Source organism: Centruroides sculpturatus, unplaced genomic scaffold (genome assembly GCF_000671375.1).
Source record: "Centruroides sculpturatus isolate CEXI.00-Female unplaced genomic scaffold, Cexi_2.0 scaffold184, whole genome shotgun sequence".
Classification (NCBI taxonomy): Eukaryota; Metazoa; Arthropoda; class Arachnida; order Scorpiones; family Buthidae; genus Centruroides; species Centruroides sculpturatus.
In genome coordinates this window covers 242,410-257,005 of record NW_019384494.1, presented here as the reverse complement: position 1 = coordinate 257,005, position 14,596 = coordinate 242,410, and the positions used below count along the sequence as shown (strand labels likewise).

The window sequence follows — 14,596 nt, the reverse complement described above, 5'->3', positions numbered from 1 at the left end:
CGGGTTTTTTATTCAATTAAGTACGCGTGTTGTCTCAAATTTGCCTATGGATTTTAGAATATTGAAATTTTAAAATCATTTTGTGCTTTTCGTCAGGTTTACTTTTATGAAAACTGATAGGACAAAGACGAAAAATTGCACTAACTTTCCTATTAACAAGGTGTCGTTGTCGTTGCTTTCAGACTGTAGCCCGTAAAACCAACCACATAAAACTGCTAGATACCGAACTCGGCCGTCATCTTTGAAGCGAATTGAACCGCGCCCATCATATCCCGATCAGGCACTCCTCGATTTACATCAAAATTCCAGGAATCAATCGTGTTCGTAAGCGAAGGAGCGCCTGTATATATTTCTTTTATTTTGTATTCCCGAGTTTGGCGAAATGTTCAGTCGATGTGAATAATAATTTAACGATTGGTATTTACTATTAAAGATTTATTTAATAATTTTCAGTGCATTATTGACTATTTCATTTATTATTTATTAGTTCTGCAAATTAATTTATTTCCAATAAATTAATTTAAATAAATCAATAATTATAAATTATGGATTGCTTTAATAAACATATTTCTTTTAGAAACGAAAACGAATAGTAAACTTTTTCCAACTTCTGGAACAAACGAAGGATAATGCATGTTTTGCATTATCCTTCGTTTTGTATAGCATGGATTCGCATAATACGGCACTTTTTCGGAACATAACTACCCTGTTATACGAGGGATACCTGTATATCTTTAAATATGTTTTGAAAACTGGTTGAAATTCTGATAGCATCATACGATTGATCACTTTCAAAATTTAAAACAAGCGACGTTAGTAAATAATTTAACTAATTCTTTAATTATTTTTAATGCTCATTAATGTGTGTAATCATAGTTACGAACAAATTAAACTGACCAATATTACACTTGTTCTATATCTTGCAAAATACCATTAAATTCTCATCATTTTATAGTTTTACTTTATTCCTAATAACAGATCAATTCAATGTTTTCTCTCTTCTGATTGTTAATTTTTTTTTATGAAATTTGATATTTGATTAATTATAGATACTTTTTGTTTCAGAATCTAAGAATCTCATGCATAGTAATTACGGAAAAGATTTTTTTTTATATTTGACATTTCTAGTAACAATCTGCATCAGTAAGCTGTAATTTATATTATTACATATTTTAAACTATAAGACAAGTAAATTATATGTATTATTTTAGTCTCGTATTCGATGATTAATCCAACTAATTATTATCTGAATTCTGCTTTGGAAAAAATATTTATAAGATCGCAACTGGATGATGAAGACGATAGAGATTTTACTGAAACAAAAACAATCAGAGATTTTTGGAAGGTATATGAAAAAAGTATTTAATTAATGATATTAATGTAGAGTAAAACCTGTCTAAGACGAAACGCAACGGTATCGCCCAAAATTTTCTGTATTCCAGGTTTTAGTTTTGTAGAGAACCCGTTTTAGGCAGGTTTTACAGTATTTTATAATAATATTCTTTACAGTTTTTAGAACATGTTCTAATTAATAATCTCTATTGGGAATCTTGGTATAATGGTGAACCTCTTGAAAATAACGAAGGAATATACTACACAACACAGTTACTGGGCACTCCCAGACTAAGACAGCTTCGTGTTAAGAACGATTCATGCAAAATCCACGAAGAATTTAAAACAAGAGTCAAAGAATGTTTTTCTCCTTATAGTTTATCTGCCGAAGATACCAAACCATTTGGTCTAATGAATGGAACTGCGTAAGTTTTCATAAATTTTCAATATTTTACATTAAAAGTTATATTCGTTGTAATAATATTGCGTTCTGTTGTTCTAGTACTTAAATTAATGCAAATAATAACGACATAATTTACTGTAGACCATATCGGGACGGAATATTTATATAACTGTAGAATTTCTTTATATTAATAAGTTTAAATTCAATTTATTTTGATTTAAGTTTCGCATTGAAATAATTGTTTTGTAGTAGCTATTCTAAACTTCTTTACAGTTGAAAGTATTATAACTTTTGCAACTATTTGATTACAGAAAATGTTCAAAGGTTCCAGAAATGAATCAAAATATTATATGTGTTAGGCTACAAAGAAATTTACTTAATATTTTTGAAAATAATCAACGTGAAATTTAGCATAATCGGGGAACATTTTTAAAAAGTTGACAACGTTGTTGCCGGACTTTCCCAGAATACTTTATTTCTTTTCATCCCTAATAATTGGTACCATTATCTTTAAGTCTTCCGATTTACATAAAATTACTAATACGAACGAATACTCGTAAAATGGCGATCATTTAACAATTTTAAAACTATTACCCTCCCACCTCTTCAACACAAAGATATTTACGTATAATTTCGATTAATCTTATGATTAATAACATAAAATATTTATCTCAAAGAACTTCTTAAGAAAAATAGTGTTTTATATTTTTACTTTTGATCTAGATTTGCAAGTTGGGAAAATATCAGTTTATTTAAACTATTTTATTGATATATCTATATTGGAAAAGTTATAACTTTCGAAACAAATACATTTCTTTTTTGTTAAACTAAAAATTTGTAAGAGTAGAAAAAAATTCATAGCTTGGAACCTTTGTGAGATATTGCACTTATCCCTTTAATATCTCCCAAACCAATGGTCCGATACTCCTGAAAATTTCTAGAGATATTATCCTTTAATACAATAAAGTCTTTGAAAACTTCAGTAACTTTCACGAAAGGTACAAGCTCATTAAGTTTCAAAGTAGATGAAAAATAATGTCCTCCATACACTAATCTCCATACATAAAGAAGAAAACACCAAGTTATTTTCATTTCGTGGTGTTTCAAGGTTCTGTCAGTACAAAAATGTAAAAGAGGGGTCAGCTTTTGACCGATTACCATATTTTCCCTAAGTTATAACAGCTGGAAAAGAAAAACAAATCCTTTTTTCGTATTTTTGGAGATGGCAAATTTTTCTTGTTTGTTTGAAATGAGTTTAAATGTGAAACTATTTTTATTCCTTAAGTTTCTCACTTTGAATACAGAGGAAAGTCATTAGGAGCTAGAACAGAGAAGAAAGAGATTGCAGAAGAATAATACTTTCAACTTTAGAAGAAAAATATATTATTTTTAGGCATTTAATTTGATTTTTTGTTACTTTCTATCATTTAGAGAACTATATAATTAAATAAGTTTGTAGTTAAGAAAAAACAAAGTTTCAAAACATACAATTTAGAAATTTCTCATGTATAGACTTTCTATTATATGAATAAAGGATAAAATATAAAAATTTATAAGTTAATTAAGTTATTTAAGATTATGATTTTGAATATATAGTCTACGTTGAAATTTTAGATATATTAATATAAAAATCTTTCAAAATAATAAAATTCATTATATTATAGTACATATGGTATTATGTATAGACTATAGTTAACTAATATTAAACTACACCAACAGATTTAGACTCGGATTTTTTATTTAGAACATACACTACTGGCCATTAAAATTGCTACACCAGTAAGGCGTCACACTACACAGTTGAAATTTCCATGACAGATAGAACATGATATGATATGCGAATGATTAGATTTTCAACGCATTCGTCTAAGGCAGGCGGCAGTAGTGACACCTACAATGTGTATAAAAGAAGAGATTTTACAGCTGGTTTCTCATACATAAATTGCATTTGAACACTGTTTTCTGGTAAGAACGTTGTTGTTATGCCTTGTGTAAGGAGGAGAAATGCCTACCAGCACATGTCTGACTTTGATCGATGTCGAATTGTAGCCTACCGGGATTACGGTTTATCGTACCACACAGTACTGCTGCTCGTGTTGGTCGCGATCCCATGGCTGTCAGCAGAATATGGAATCATTGGGTTCAGGACAGTCATACAGAAGAACGCAGTGCAGAATCTCAGCGCCCCCATCACTAACAGTCGAGAAGACAAACATCTTATCCACATTGCCTTAACAGATCGTACAGCCACGTCACAAACCCTTAGTCAAGAAATGGGGTCATTTGCAAGACAACAAGCGTCTGCACAAACAGTTTGCAGCAGCATGGACTGTCAGCACGGCGACCATGGTTTTGGCTACTCTTGACGCTGCATCACAGGCAGGAGCCTGTGATGCAGCCTCCAATGGTATGATCAATGATGAACCTGGACGCGGGAATGGAGTCACGTCATCTTTCAGACATCCCAGTTCTGTTTAGAGCATCATGATGGCCGCATCCGTGTTTGGCGGCATTGTGGAGAACGCACATTTCCAGCATGCATTTGACATCATCATACTGGCTCATTACCTGGAGTATGGTATGGGGTGCCATTGGATACACGTCTCGATCACCTTTTGTTCGCATTTCCAACACTTTGAACAGCAGCCGTTACATTTCTGATGTGTTAAGGACTGTGGCTCTGCCCTATCTTCGAGGTCTCCGTAACGCTACGTTTCAGCAGGACAACGCACAACCACATGTTGTCCTGACCTTCTTTGAAACAGAACATGTTCGACTGTTACCCTGGCCAGCACGTTCTCCTGATCTCTCACCAATTGAAAATGTCTGGTCAACGGTTGCCGAACAACTGCCATGCCACCACTTGCCAGTCACTATGGTCGATGACCTGTGGCATAGTGTTGAAGCTGCATGGACTGCTGTACCAATACATGCCATCCAATCTCTGTCCGACTCCATGTCCAGGCAGATAAGTGTTGTTATTGCTGCCAAATGTGACTACTCTGGATATTAATTTCTCAAGATCTATACCTCAAAATGTCCTGAAAATTTAATTATTTGTTCTTCCCACTATAATGTATGTATCTAATAAATATCATTTTGCTTTTTGCATTTCTTCCTGGTGTAGCAATTTTAATGGACAGTAGTGTACAAAAAGTTTTGGTTATTGATGATTGGTCTGCAATTTAAAAAAATCGTAGACGTATAAATTTACTGTTGTTTGTCTGCCAGTCTGTCCATTCGAATTCTCGAGACTGTAGATCGATAGATAAAAATTTAGACAAGAGGTAGAAATATTACGGGTAGGAGGCCTCGATTAACTATATACGAATGTCCGTTTTGCAACGTAAGTCATTTCAATTCAGACATATTCCCCTAGAATGAGTAAGATAGACTAGATTAGCTACTCTATTGCTAACAGGAAAAATACAATGTGCAAGATCAAGACACTATTAATTTGTGGTGGAGAACATATATTTTAAATTAAATAAATTAAGGAAATTTAATTAAAAATTGTAGCCCGGTCGTTTAAATGTAAATGACCGGGCTGCAATAAAATAATTCGCTAGGTTAGTTTCCATTAAATGACTTAGTTTAAAATATAATGCTATAAGATTATTTGGAAAAGAAATTGAGTAATTTTTTTCTTTATATGTAGACAGGTTTTAATAAAAATGAATCAAATATTAAAGACGCTAGCCAACCTCTAATTTAAATATAATACAGTTTGATACAATATAATTCTCGAAAAGACTTTCAATTCATCATTATTGAAAGATAATACGTATAATAGTGGACAGTAATAAAAGGAAGATTAAGGAAATTCGGCAGATAACGTTGAAAACTAATTTCTATCTATGCGAATTCTAACGTTGCTAATTTCATCTATAAACAGCAAGTGAGATTGCCACTAGAATTTATACATAAAATCGTAATTACACTGAACTATATCCATATATCAAGAAATTTAGCAAACGGAAGTTAGAAAATAATTATAATACTCTATATATATGTATTTAAGTTATTGTTTCAGCAGAATAAAACGACTTTATTGTCTTTTACGTATAGCTTATGCTATTTAAATATTTATTAAAAATAATATGCTTTACCTAATGTAGTTATTCAAAGAAAGTATCCTTCAGTTTGTTATGTACTAGTACTGTACATACATTTTAATGTCGCTGCTTTAAATCAAGGTCACCAACACACTACTTTGAATTTAATTTTAAATTCAAAATAGCTTTATTGTAAGAAAACGCAAAATTTGCGAAGCATTACTGAATTATATTCGGTCTTATGCTTAAATCACGTAAAAAATTAGTTATCATAAATTTTTTAGTTAAGTTGATATAAAATGCTCCTTAATAGTCGGATAACGTTGACGCATTTAATGTTTACATCGATATCTACTATTTAATGTGTTTAGATGATCTTTGAAATGTTGCTAATTACAAATTATTGTAGACCATTTTACGTTTGCATGATACCTAACTAGAGTGTCCAGTTTAGCTTTCCCTGAATTGTCTGGTATTTTTTTCTGATTACTATTTAGCGACAGGAGAGCTGATTTTAAAAACTGTTCCTACAATGGAAAACTTTTTTTCTATATTTTAAATGTATTTCGGTTATTGGAAGCGTAAAAATAATAATCCTGCGTGTCGTGGAATTGAAATGTTTTAGTATCTTTCGGAAAGATCTTATTTTCCCTTGATTTTATCCCAAGTAACTGACAACCCTGTATCTATGTAAAATGCTTCATAAATATAAATTTTAATTAAATGAAAACTAATTTCAAAATCTTAACTGATAAAATAATCTTTTAAATCTTAATTTAGCTGATAAAAACTTAAGACAAGACAGTGACGTTTTCTATGGCTTTGATTATATATACATTCGGTTTTGTTATAACAAAGCGTAGACAGTAATACTGTTTATATAATTAAAGCCATTTTTTGACTCTCGGTCTTTTTGACCGAGATTTAACTAACCCATAAGATTTTTACATTTTTCGACTCAGGGCACGTCGAAACCTCAAGAAATGCAAGAAAATTCGGAGTTTTTTAATGTATGGATGTTAGTTTGTGTGTGTGCGTCACGATTTTGTTAATCCTATATGAAGCTTAATAACTCGTATGCTAATTAAAGTTAGGTAAAGGTTAAAGATTGCTGGGGAGGAAAGATAAAGGAAGTCGTGGGTCATATTTCGAGTAGTGTCGGAAGGTTTTATTCGTTATTAGTATTTATCTTTCTTTTTTCTTATAAAACCTGTCCCTACCCTCAAAATTAAGTTCTTTTACCATTTCATAATAAAAAAAATATTAAAAGATTTTAAAAATAAAAATGACGTTACTAGAATTTTAAATGTTGCCGGAAAAGTTAAGCAACTCGTTGCTGGATTTCATCTATTAGAGACGGGAGAACACTCTCCACGAATAGGCCAATACTCGAATACTAGAAATTATTAGAGATTTCGAATATAACGTTGTAAAAAATAAATTTGAATACTACGAAGACTTGTAGTATCGCGCCATAGTACAGACATGCCTCTTCAGCACCTCAGGTTTAATTCGCGATAAGAAAAGAAGGAGACTAAATCCTGAACGTGTTCGAACGCTTCTTTTCGTAAATGAAAACTGCAGTAGGTAAAAATGAGAACAATTATTTGTTTATCAATTGTAGTTAAGATAAGAGTATCTAAAAGGAAGGCACTGAAAAACTCAAAGTGAAAATAAAAAGTTTGAAGTTTCGTTTGTTAAAATTTAGGAAATTTTGCTTTTACTTTTTGTCTGACTTTATTGGTTTATTAATATAGTAATAAATAAAACAAGTTTAATAGTAAATGCTAAATGAAATTATTAACTTAATGAGTGTTAAGTATATATAGTAACTAAGTATACTAAACAATCCAGGTATTCGAGATTTGGTAAATATTCGATTTCGAGAAAACTAATATTCGCCCCCATCTCTAATATATTATAATAATATAAATAATATAAATAATAATAATATAATATAAATAATAATAATAATAATAAAGGAGGAGGAGAGGCTGCCTGCTTTTGCAAGCTTATCCCACTAGGAAGAGAAAGGGGTGAAGAAGAGGTTGAAGGAAGGATTCTGAAGGGAGAAGTATAAAGGAAAAGAGGGAAAAGTAACGGTGAAAAAGTTATCAGGACCTCAGATCGCTGCATCGGAAATTATTAATAACCAAAATTACAAAAGTTGACAAGACCGTTATACAGTATTAACAATTAAAGAAATGGTCCGGTTACAGTAAAATGCAAAACCCATTACATATGGGTAGGTATAAAATAACCTTGAACACTGCAATGTTACAATAATATTAAGAACTGGTTACAATTTAATATGCAGAGAGAATGTAAATATCAACTTACTATGAAATAATAATACAGATTACATGATACTGTACGTGAGAACCCGATACATATAAATGGGAAAATTATTTTTTTAAATCTAAAACTAAACTATGTACAGAAGAATTCTACACGGCCGATCAATCAATTGCTGATAACGTCACTTTTCCGTTTTTTCAGTCTTCCTACTCGTCTTGTCTGTTCTTGTTTTCATTCTCGAGAATTTTTTCTTTCCTGTAGAAGTCTGGCAGAAGAGCCCTGGTGCTTTTAATAAACCTTTCAAACACTTCCAGAGATTTTTTATCAAAAATGTTTTGTAGTGTCGGTGGCCAATTATGACCTTCTTGAATGCATTCCCTATAGAATGGAATGCATCTTCTACACTATTATTGTAGCACCGGCATTTATTAGTGTTTCTCTTCTTAAAGCGGTAGAGGTAGGCCATAAAATTGCCGTGCCCCGCTAAACATTGGGTGGTTTCGGATCTTGGTTTGTAGTCATTAGCCTTGATGCGATTGGTAATAGAGGGAATAAACTGGTAGAAAAGTCTCCCCGTTGTAGAATTATTCCAATTTTCCTGCCATTCAATTAGTACCCATTCGTTTAAGGAATTTTTCAGTGTTGATTTTGGTAACCTGGTTTATGTATTCAGCGTCTTGAGAGTACCAGCCATTTTGGCCAAATAATCGGCCAGTTTGTTTCCTTTATGTGCTTTATGAGCTGGTATCCAACTGAATTGAATATTGCGAGTAGTACTGAGATATTGTGCTTCTTTGCCCAGTAGCATGATGTTTTCAGTTTTTGCCAAGACATGAAGAACCACTTTACTGTCAATAAGGAATTTTATGTTACCTTTGTATTTATTTAAGTTATCTTTTATTTGGGTGATTGCTTTTTACGTGGCCCATAGTTCAGCTTGCGTAATGCTACAATGTTTAGCAAGTTTTAATCTGGCCTGATATATTGTCTTATTATTGTTGTTTTGAATGCACACACCAGCTCCCACTTCGCACTCTTGCTTAGAACCATCTGTGTACACTATCCACTGAAAGTATCTGTTTGTTTCGGGATTATAATCGAAACTTATTTCGTAGCTGTGCATGTCTGCTGGGTGAAGTTCGAGGCATATATCATTACCAGTTCTATCAATTTCATATTTTTTAATAATATCAGGTATATTCGAGTAGCTGTTTGGAATCATTTTATTTTTAATACGTTTTTCAATATCCTCCTGTGTGTAGCTGTGTAGTCAAATATTAATGTAGAGCCAATTCCAAACTGTTTTTCTTGTCGTGATATGTATTAGCATTAGTCCAGCTAGTACCAGTATTGCATCTGTAGGGTCTGTTCGATAAGCACGAGTAATCTTTATTGCTGCTCTCCTCTGTATCGACAGTAATTTTTTGCAAACGTGTGTTGTTAAGTGCGTCTTGCCATACAGGGACAGCGTATAAAATAGCTGGCTCAATTGCTATCTTATATATTAATTTGCTATTTGTAAAGTTTAATCCCCAGTGTTTTCCAACAATCCAATTGAGGAGGTTAGCTCTTTGACTCGTTTTCTTGCTAATTTCATTCACATGATGGTGCCAACTAAGCTTTCGGTCAAAGAATATTCGAAGGTATTTCAAAACTTTCACCTGTTTAATTCTGTTATTATCCATGAGAAGTTTAAGGGTTTTTTTTGTAACTGTCCACGTTTATTTTCTTGACTGCACACCATTGCTTCACACTTAGCATAGTTAATTGAGAGCATCTGTTCCTTGCTCCATTGCAGTATTTTGTGAAGTGTTCCGTTAGCTTCATTGGTCAGTTTATCGCAATTTTTATTTGCTATCATTATAAGTAAGTCATCAGCAAAAGCTTGGACCTTTAGATCATTGCAATGGTCAAAATTCGTCAGTAGTTTATCGAACATCAAATTCCATAGCCCTGGGCCACTAAGGGAGCCCTGTGGGCATCACCTGTTTATTGTTCTCCTTATATGAATATTGTTGGAATGAAACTCGATGAATCTTTTGTTTAAGTAATTATCTAATAATTTGTTGACATACCTTGGATTGTTAACATCTTTGATGCGATTTTTTATGAGTGACATTCTTAAGTGGTCAAAGGTTTTTGTGTAATTGATTGCTATTAATAAAACATGTTTGTTCTCGTCCTATGCTTTGTATACAAATTTAACGCTCAATGCTGCGTGTATCGTTGATTTGTTTGTTCTAAATCCGAATCGGTTTTGGTGCGTACGACCGTTCTTGTACAGGTGTCTGTTGATCCGTTTAATAATAAGTCTGTCAAAGACTTTTCCCATCACAGGGAGTAGGCTAATTGGCTTGTAACCACCAGGACTAGATGGATTATCGTGTTTTGGGATTAACTTTATATTGGCCGTCTTCCATTTAGCCGGAAAATAACCGTGCTTTAGACATTCACTGTATAGCCTAAATAAACAAATACAATTGGGATCTCCTCAAAAGCACTTTTTAACATTTCTGCTGTAATTATCTAATAATTTGTTGACACACCTTGGATTGTTAACATCTTTGAGGCGATTTTTTGTGAGTGGCATTCTTAAGTGGTCGAAGGCTTTTTTGTAATCGATTGCTATTAATAAAACATGTTTGTTCTCCTCCTATGCTTTGTATACAACCAGACCTGGTGCTTTGTTATTTCTTAGAGAAGAGATGGCATGTCTTATCTCTTTGAATGTAAATAATCTGCAAGTATTATAGTATTCGTTAGTGTTTACTTCTGTACCTGACTGGCCATCTGTGTTACAGTTATGCAAATTAGTATCCGTAGGAAAATGATAATCAAGGATCCTATTAATTAATTTTTAATTAATGTTATGTTCAATGTCGTAGTCTCCACTATCTTCTGTTTCTTCGTTCCAATCAACAATGTCTAGTAACTTAAGTTTCTTTCTATTTCTAAAGTCAAGTTGATATGGAATTTCCCACGGACCTTTGGAGTTTGTCTTGTTACAAAATTCTCTCCAAGCTTTCGTTGGTAGCATTTATACTCTTTAAGTAATTTTTTGTACTTATCACGAATTCTTTGCTTGGTTTCCTCGTCCAACGTCCTTAGATATCGCTTTCTTGTTTTGTTAATTATTTTCTTTTGTTTGTCTAGCTCATTAACACCTTCCTCATCGTTCATATATGGCGATATGTAGGCGTTTATTACATATAAAGGAGGGTTGTGATGTATTATAGCTGTTGTAATTATCTCGGAAGAAAGGTGTGGAATCAGTGCTATATTTATCAAATTATTGTTCACCCCTATACAGCTTTTTGGAGTACTGCCATTATTTTTATAAAGGATTTGCCAATTTCCCAGCCTCACTATTGAGTTTTTTACTGTATATGGCTCTTGAATTAAAATCAGATCAGCTTCATGCTCATTAGCTTTATGCATCATTAAAGAGCTTGAAGCTTTCCCTCTTTGTGCGTTAATACATATGTAAAATATTAAGGCTTATATCAGAATTGTTGTGATGGTCTTTCTCTTGCCTATTATGATTTGTGTTAATCGGAGTATTATGAGTATGATTACAGTCCATAGACAGTTTTGTCAATCGTTTGAATCTTCAACTTTGCTAATATTGGACATTGGCTACTGAGTGCGTTGTGATTTGTTGACCTTTTCTCTATCTGGCGGTAGGTTTCTATTAGCTTTTTTGCAATTTATGCAAAATGGTATTGTGTTCAGTAGTTGACAATCCTTATATCGGTGGCCCTTAGAACAATGACTGCATTTTTGTTCTTCTGTGCAGTCATGCGCAAGGTGGTTGATTCCACAACATTGATAGCATCGCGTGATTAGTATAAAATCATCAACATGTATATTAGTCCACGACATAGAGATATGCCGATGATACTGCGGATTTTCGGTGTTACTGATAAAACGGTGTATCGACAATTTTCCGTTGCTTTTCCTCTCCTTAATATTGTACTGATTCTGCATGCATCTCTGACACTGTTGCTGTCCATTTCCTTCCATATGTTGTTCTGTTCTATCATTACCTCTATTAGTTTTTCATCTGTGATGCTGTTAGGGATATTTAAGAGGATAACTCTTGTCTTTTCCTTTCAGATAATTTACATTTGACTCTATCTCTGATTTATGGAAGGTCCTCGGTTGCTTCTTTAAGTTTTTTTCCATCTTCCATACTTCCTACCCTAATACATATACCATTTGCGTTAATTGTTTTGACATTTTTCACTTTTATTTTTAGTTGGTGCGGTTCTATTTTATTGAGTATTTCATTTGTTATCTCTTTCATATTGATGTTCAAGCCTTCTTCATTGCTTGGATATACTAGGACTGCCCGATTCCCTCCCATTCCCTCGTTGTTAACCTTTGTATTCAGTGAATTATAAATTGCCTTTGTAGTTCTACTTTCCCTAGATCCTGTGCTAACCACCTCTGAGTATAAACGGGGCTTATACTTTTCGTTATGACTTATCTCGTTTTTGGTGACTCTAAGTTCTCTGATAATCGCATATACTTGATTTAAGCATCCAAATATTTCTGCAGCACTTTCTCCAATTTCTACTCTCTTCTTTTTGCAAACGAAATTATTACCTAGTTCGGGACATATTTTCATTACTCGACTCAATAAATGTTTGGCTTCTCTCAATATTGACTCTTCTACATTCTCTTTTGCCTTCCTGTTATCTAGTTTAGGTGAATCTTGTGGTGTTGGGAGCGGAGACTGTGGCTCCTCATTCAATAGCAGTTTGTCAGTTGGTTCCAATCTATCTGATGGATACTGAATATGATCCATTGCCAAAAGAAAAGCAGCCCAATTTATATATATGTACGTAACCGTCTTGATGGGACGAAAATGTTCTCGCTTTCGTTATGTCTTTTTGACCTTTTCGTCTTTCGCGCCGTCACCAGCTGTCGCACTGTCTCACTTCTCCCCTTGCTCGACTCTCTCCCTCGTTCTCCTCGTCTCCCCCGCAACCCCTCGTAATTTATCCTAACGGTTTTGAAATGTAACACGTCTAAACCTCACCTAGATGTCCTGGTGTAAAATAAATATACACCAATAATATATAAAACTTACTATTATATTGTCCAAAAACTTAATAACATGACAGTTAACTCGAAAGAGTAAAGATATTACATTCAAATTCGATAAAGTTACGAAAATTATTAAAAAGCATCGTTAAAATAATCTATTTTTACAATTAATTCCTTAACTGTCAAAATAAAAGTTGTAGTTGCAATGATTAATACAGTAGATCCCCCTATAAGACGGTAGATACGTTCCGTTCTTTATGAATCAATTTTGTAGGAATCATAGTTTACGGACTACGGCTGTTTGAAAGGTTTTCTTCCATAAAATTAATCGATTCTAGACTAATTCGACTCAACATTTCCAAAATACGTATATTTTTTTTGAAAATAATCCTTATAAACTACGTTATAAACAAAAAATTGTGGGATTGCTTACCGAGTGTGTACCGTTCGACTACGCCCGTTGCTAAAGCTTGGTTTCGTCGCGGAACAGCGCACCAAACCGCGGCCGCGATTTCTGATATTATTTTTCTGCGAAAACTTCGTTGACCTTTGGAGACATCCTTAATATAAATAATTTTTATGGCCGTTAAATAAGAAATGTTTCTTTCACAAGAAATGTATAAAATTACAGTACTGGACAGACGATAGGTCGCCTAACTCGCCGTAGCGTGACGCTAGACGGCGAAAAATATATATTTAATTATAATAAAGTTACAATAAATTAAGTTAATATATAATTATATATACAGTACCTAATTTATATATAATTAATATATAATTATATGTACAGTACCTAATTTATATATAATTATATGAACAGACGATACTAAACTCAATTTATCCGCCTAAACGTCCGTAGCGTGGCGCTACGGACGGCGGGAAAGTAGTTCGGCTGCCCGATGACGTTTTACGTATTATAGGAGTTATTTTTACCGTTGTTTACGGATACTGCCACAATTTTTATAGGAATCATAACTATAGGAAACGGTTTTATAGGGGGATCTACTGTATTGAGTAGCCATTACATCCGTTAAAAAATTCGCTAAAGAACGTTAGAAGACTGTTAAAGTCTATTATAACCGTTCAAAATTTAAAAATTTCCAATTAATCCCTACTGTAAAATCTTAAACCCTTATAATTCGATTAATATTAAACGTACTGCTACCCCCTTTTAGGACCTTGTTGACTAAGCTAACTTCTAACTAACCCCCTGGTATCGCCCCAGAGATTAAGCCCCCCGATAGAATTTTACGAAATTAAAAATTAATTAACTATTTCCCAATCAGCATACTGTAACAATATATACAGTCGACCCCCTATAATTACGGTCTTTATAGTTACGATTCCTATAAAACTACGAAAAAATTGCTACTGGTATCCGTAAAAAATAGTAAAAGTTCCCTATAAATAACTATTGAGTTTTTTACTGTATATGGCTCTTGAATTAAAATCAAAT

General features: G+C 33.1%; 1 protein-coding gene across 2 annotated transcripts in view; it reads left to right on the top strand.

Annotated features, from left to right (window-relative positions):
• The window catches only part of LOC111621869 (polycystic kidney disease 2-like 2 protein), a 55,108-nt gene that overhangs the window by 25,597 nt on the left and 14,915 nt on the right, over window positions 1-14,596 (top strand). For both annotated transcript variants that reach the window (XM_023364124.1, XM_023364123.1), the window contains exons 2-4: window positions 1,066-1,143; window positions 1,212-1,345; window positions 1,510-1,757. In XM_023364124.1, coding sequence (XP_023219892.1) covers window positions 1,066-1,143; window positions 1,212-1,345; window positions 1,510-1,757 — 460 coding nt within the window. The remainder of the gene's footprint in view (window positions 1-1,065; window positions 1,144-1,211; window positions 1,346-1,509; window positions 1,758-14,596) is intronic.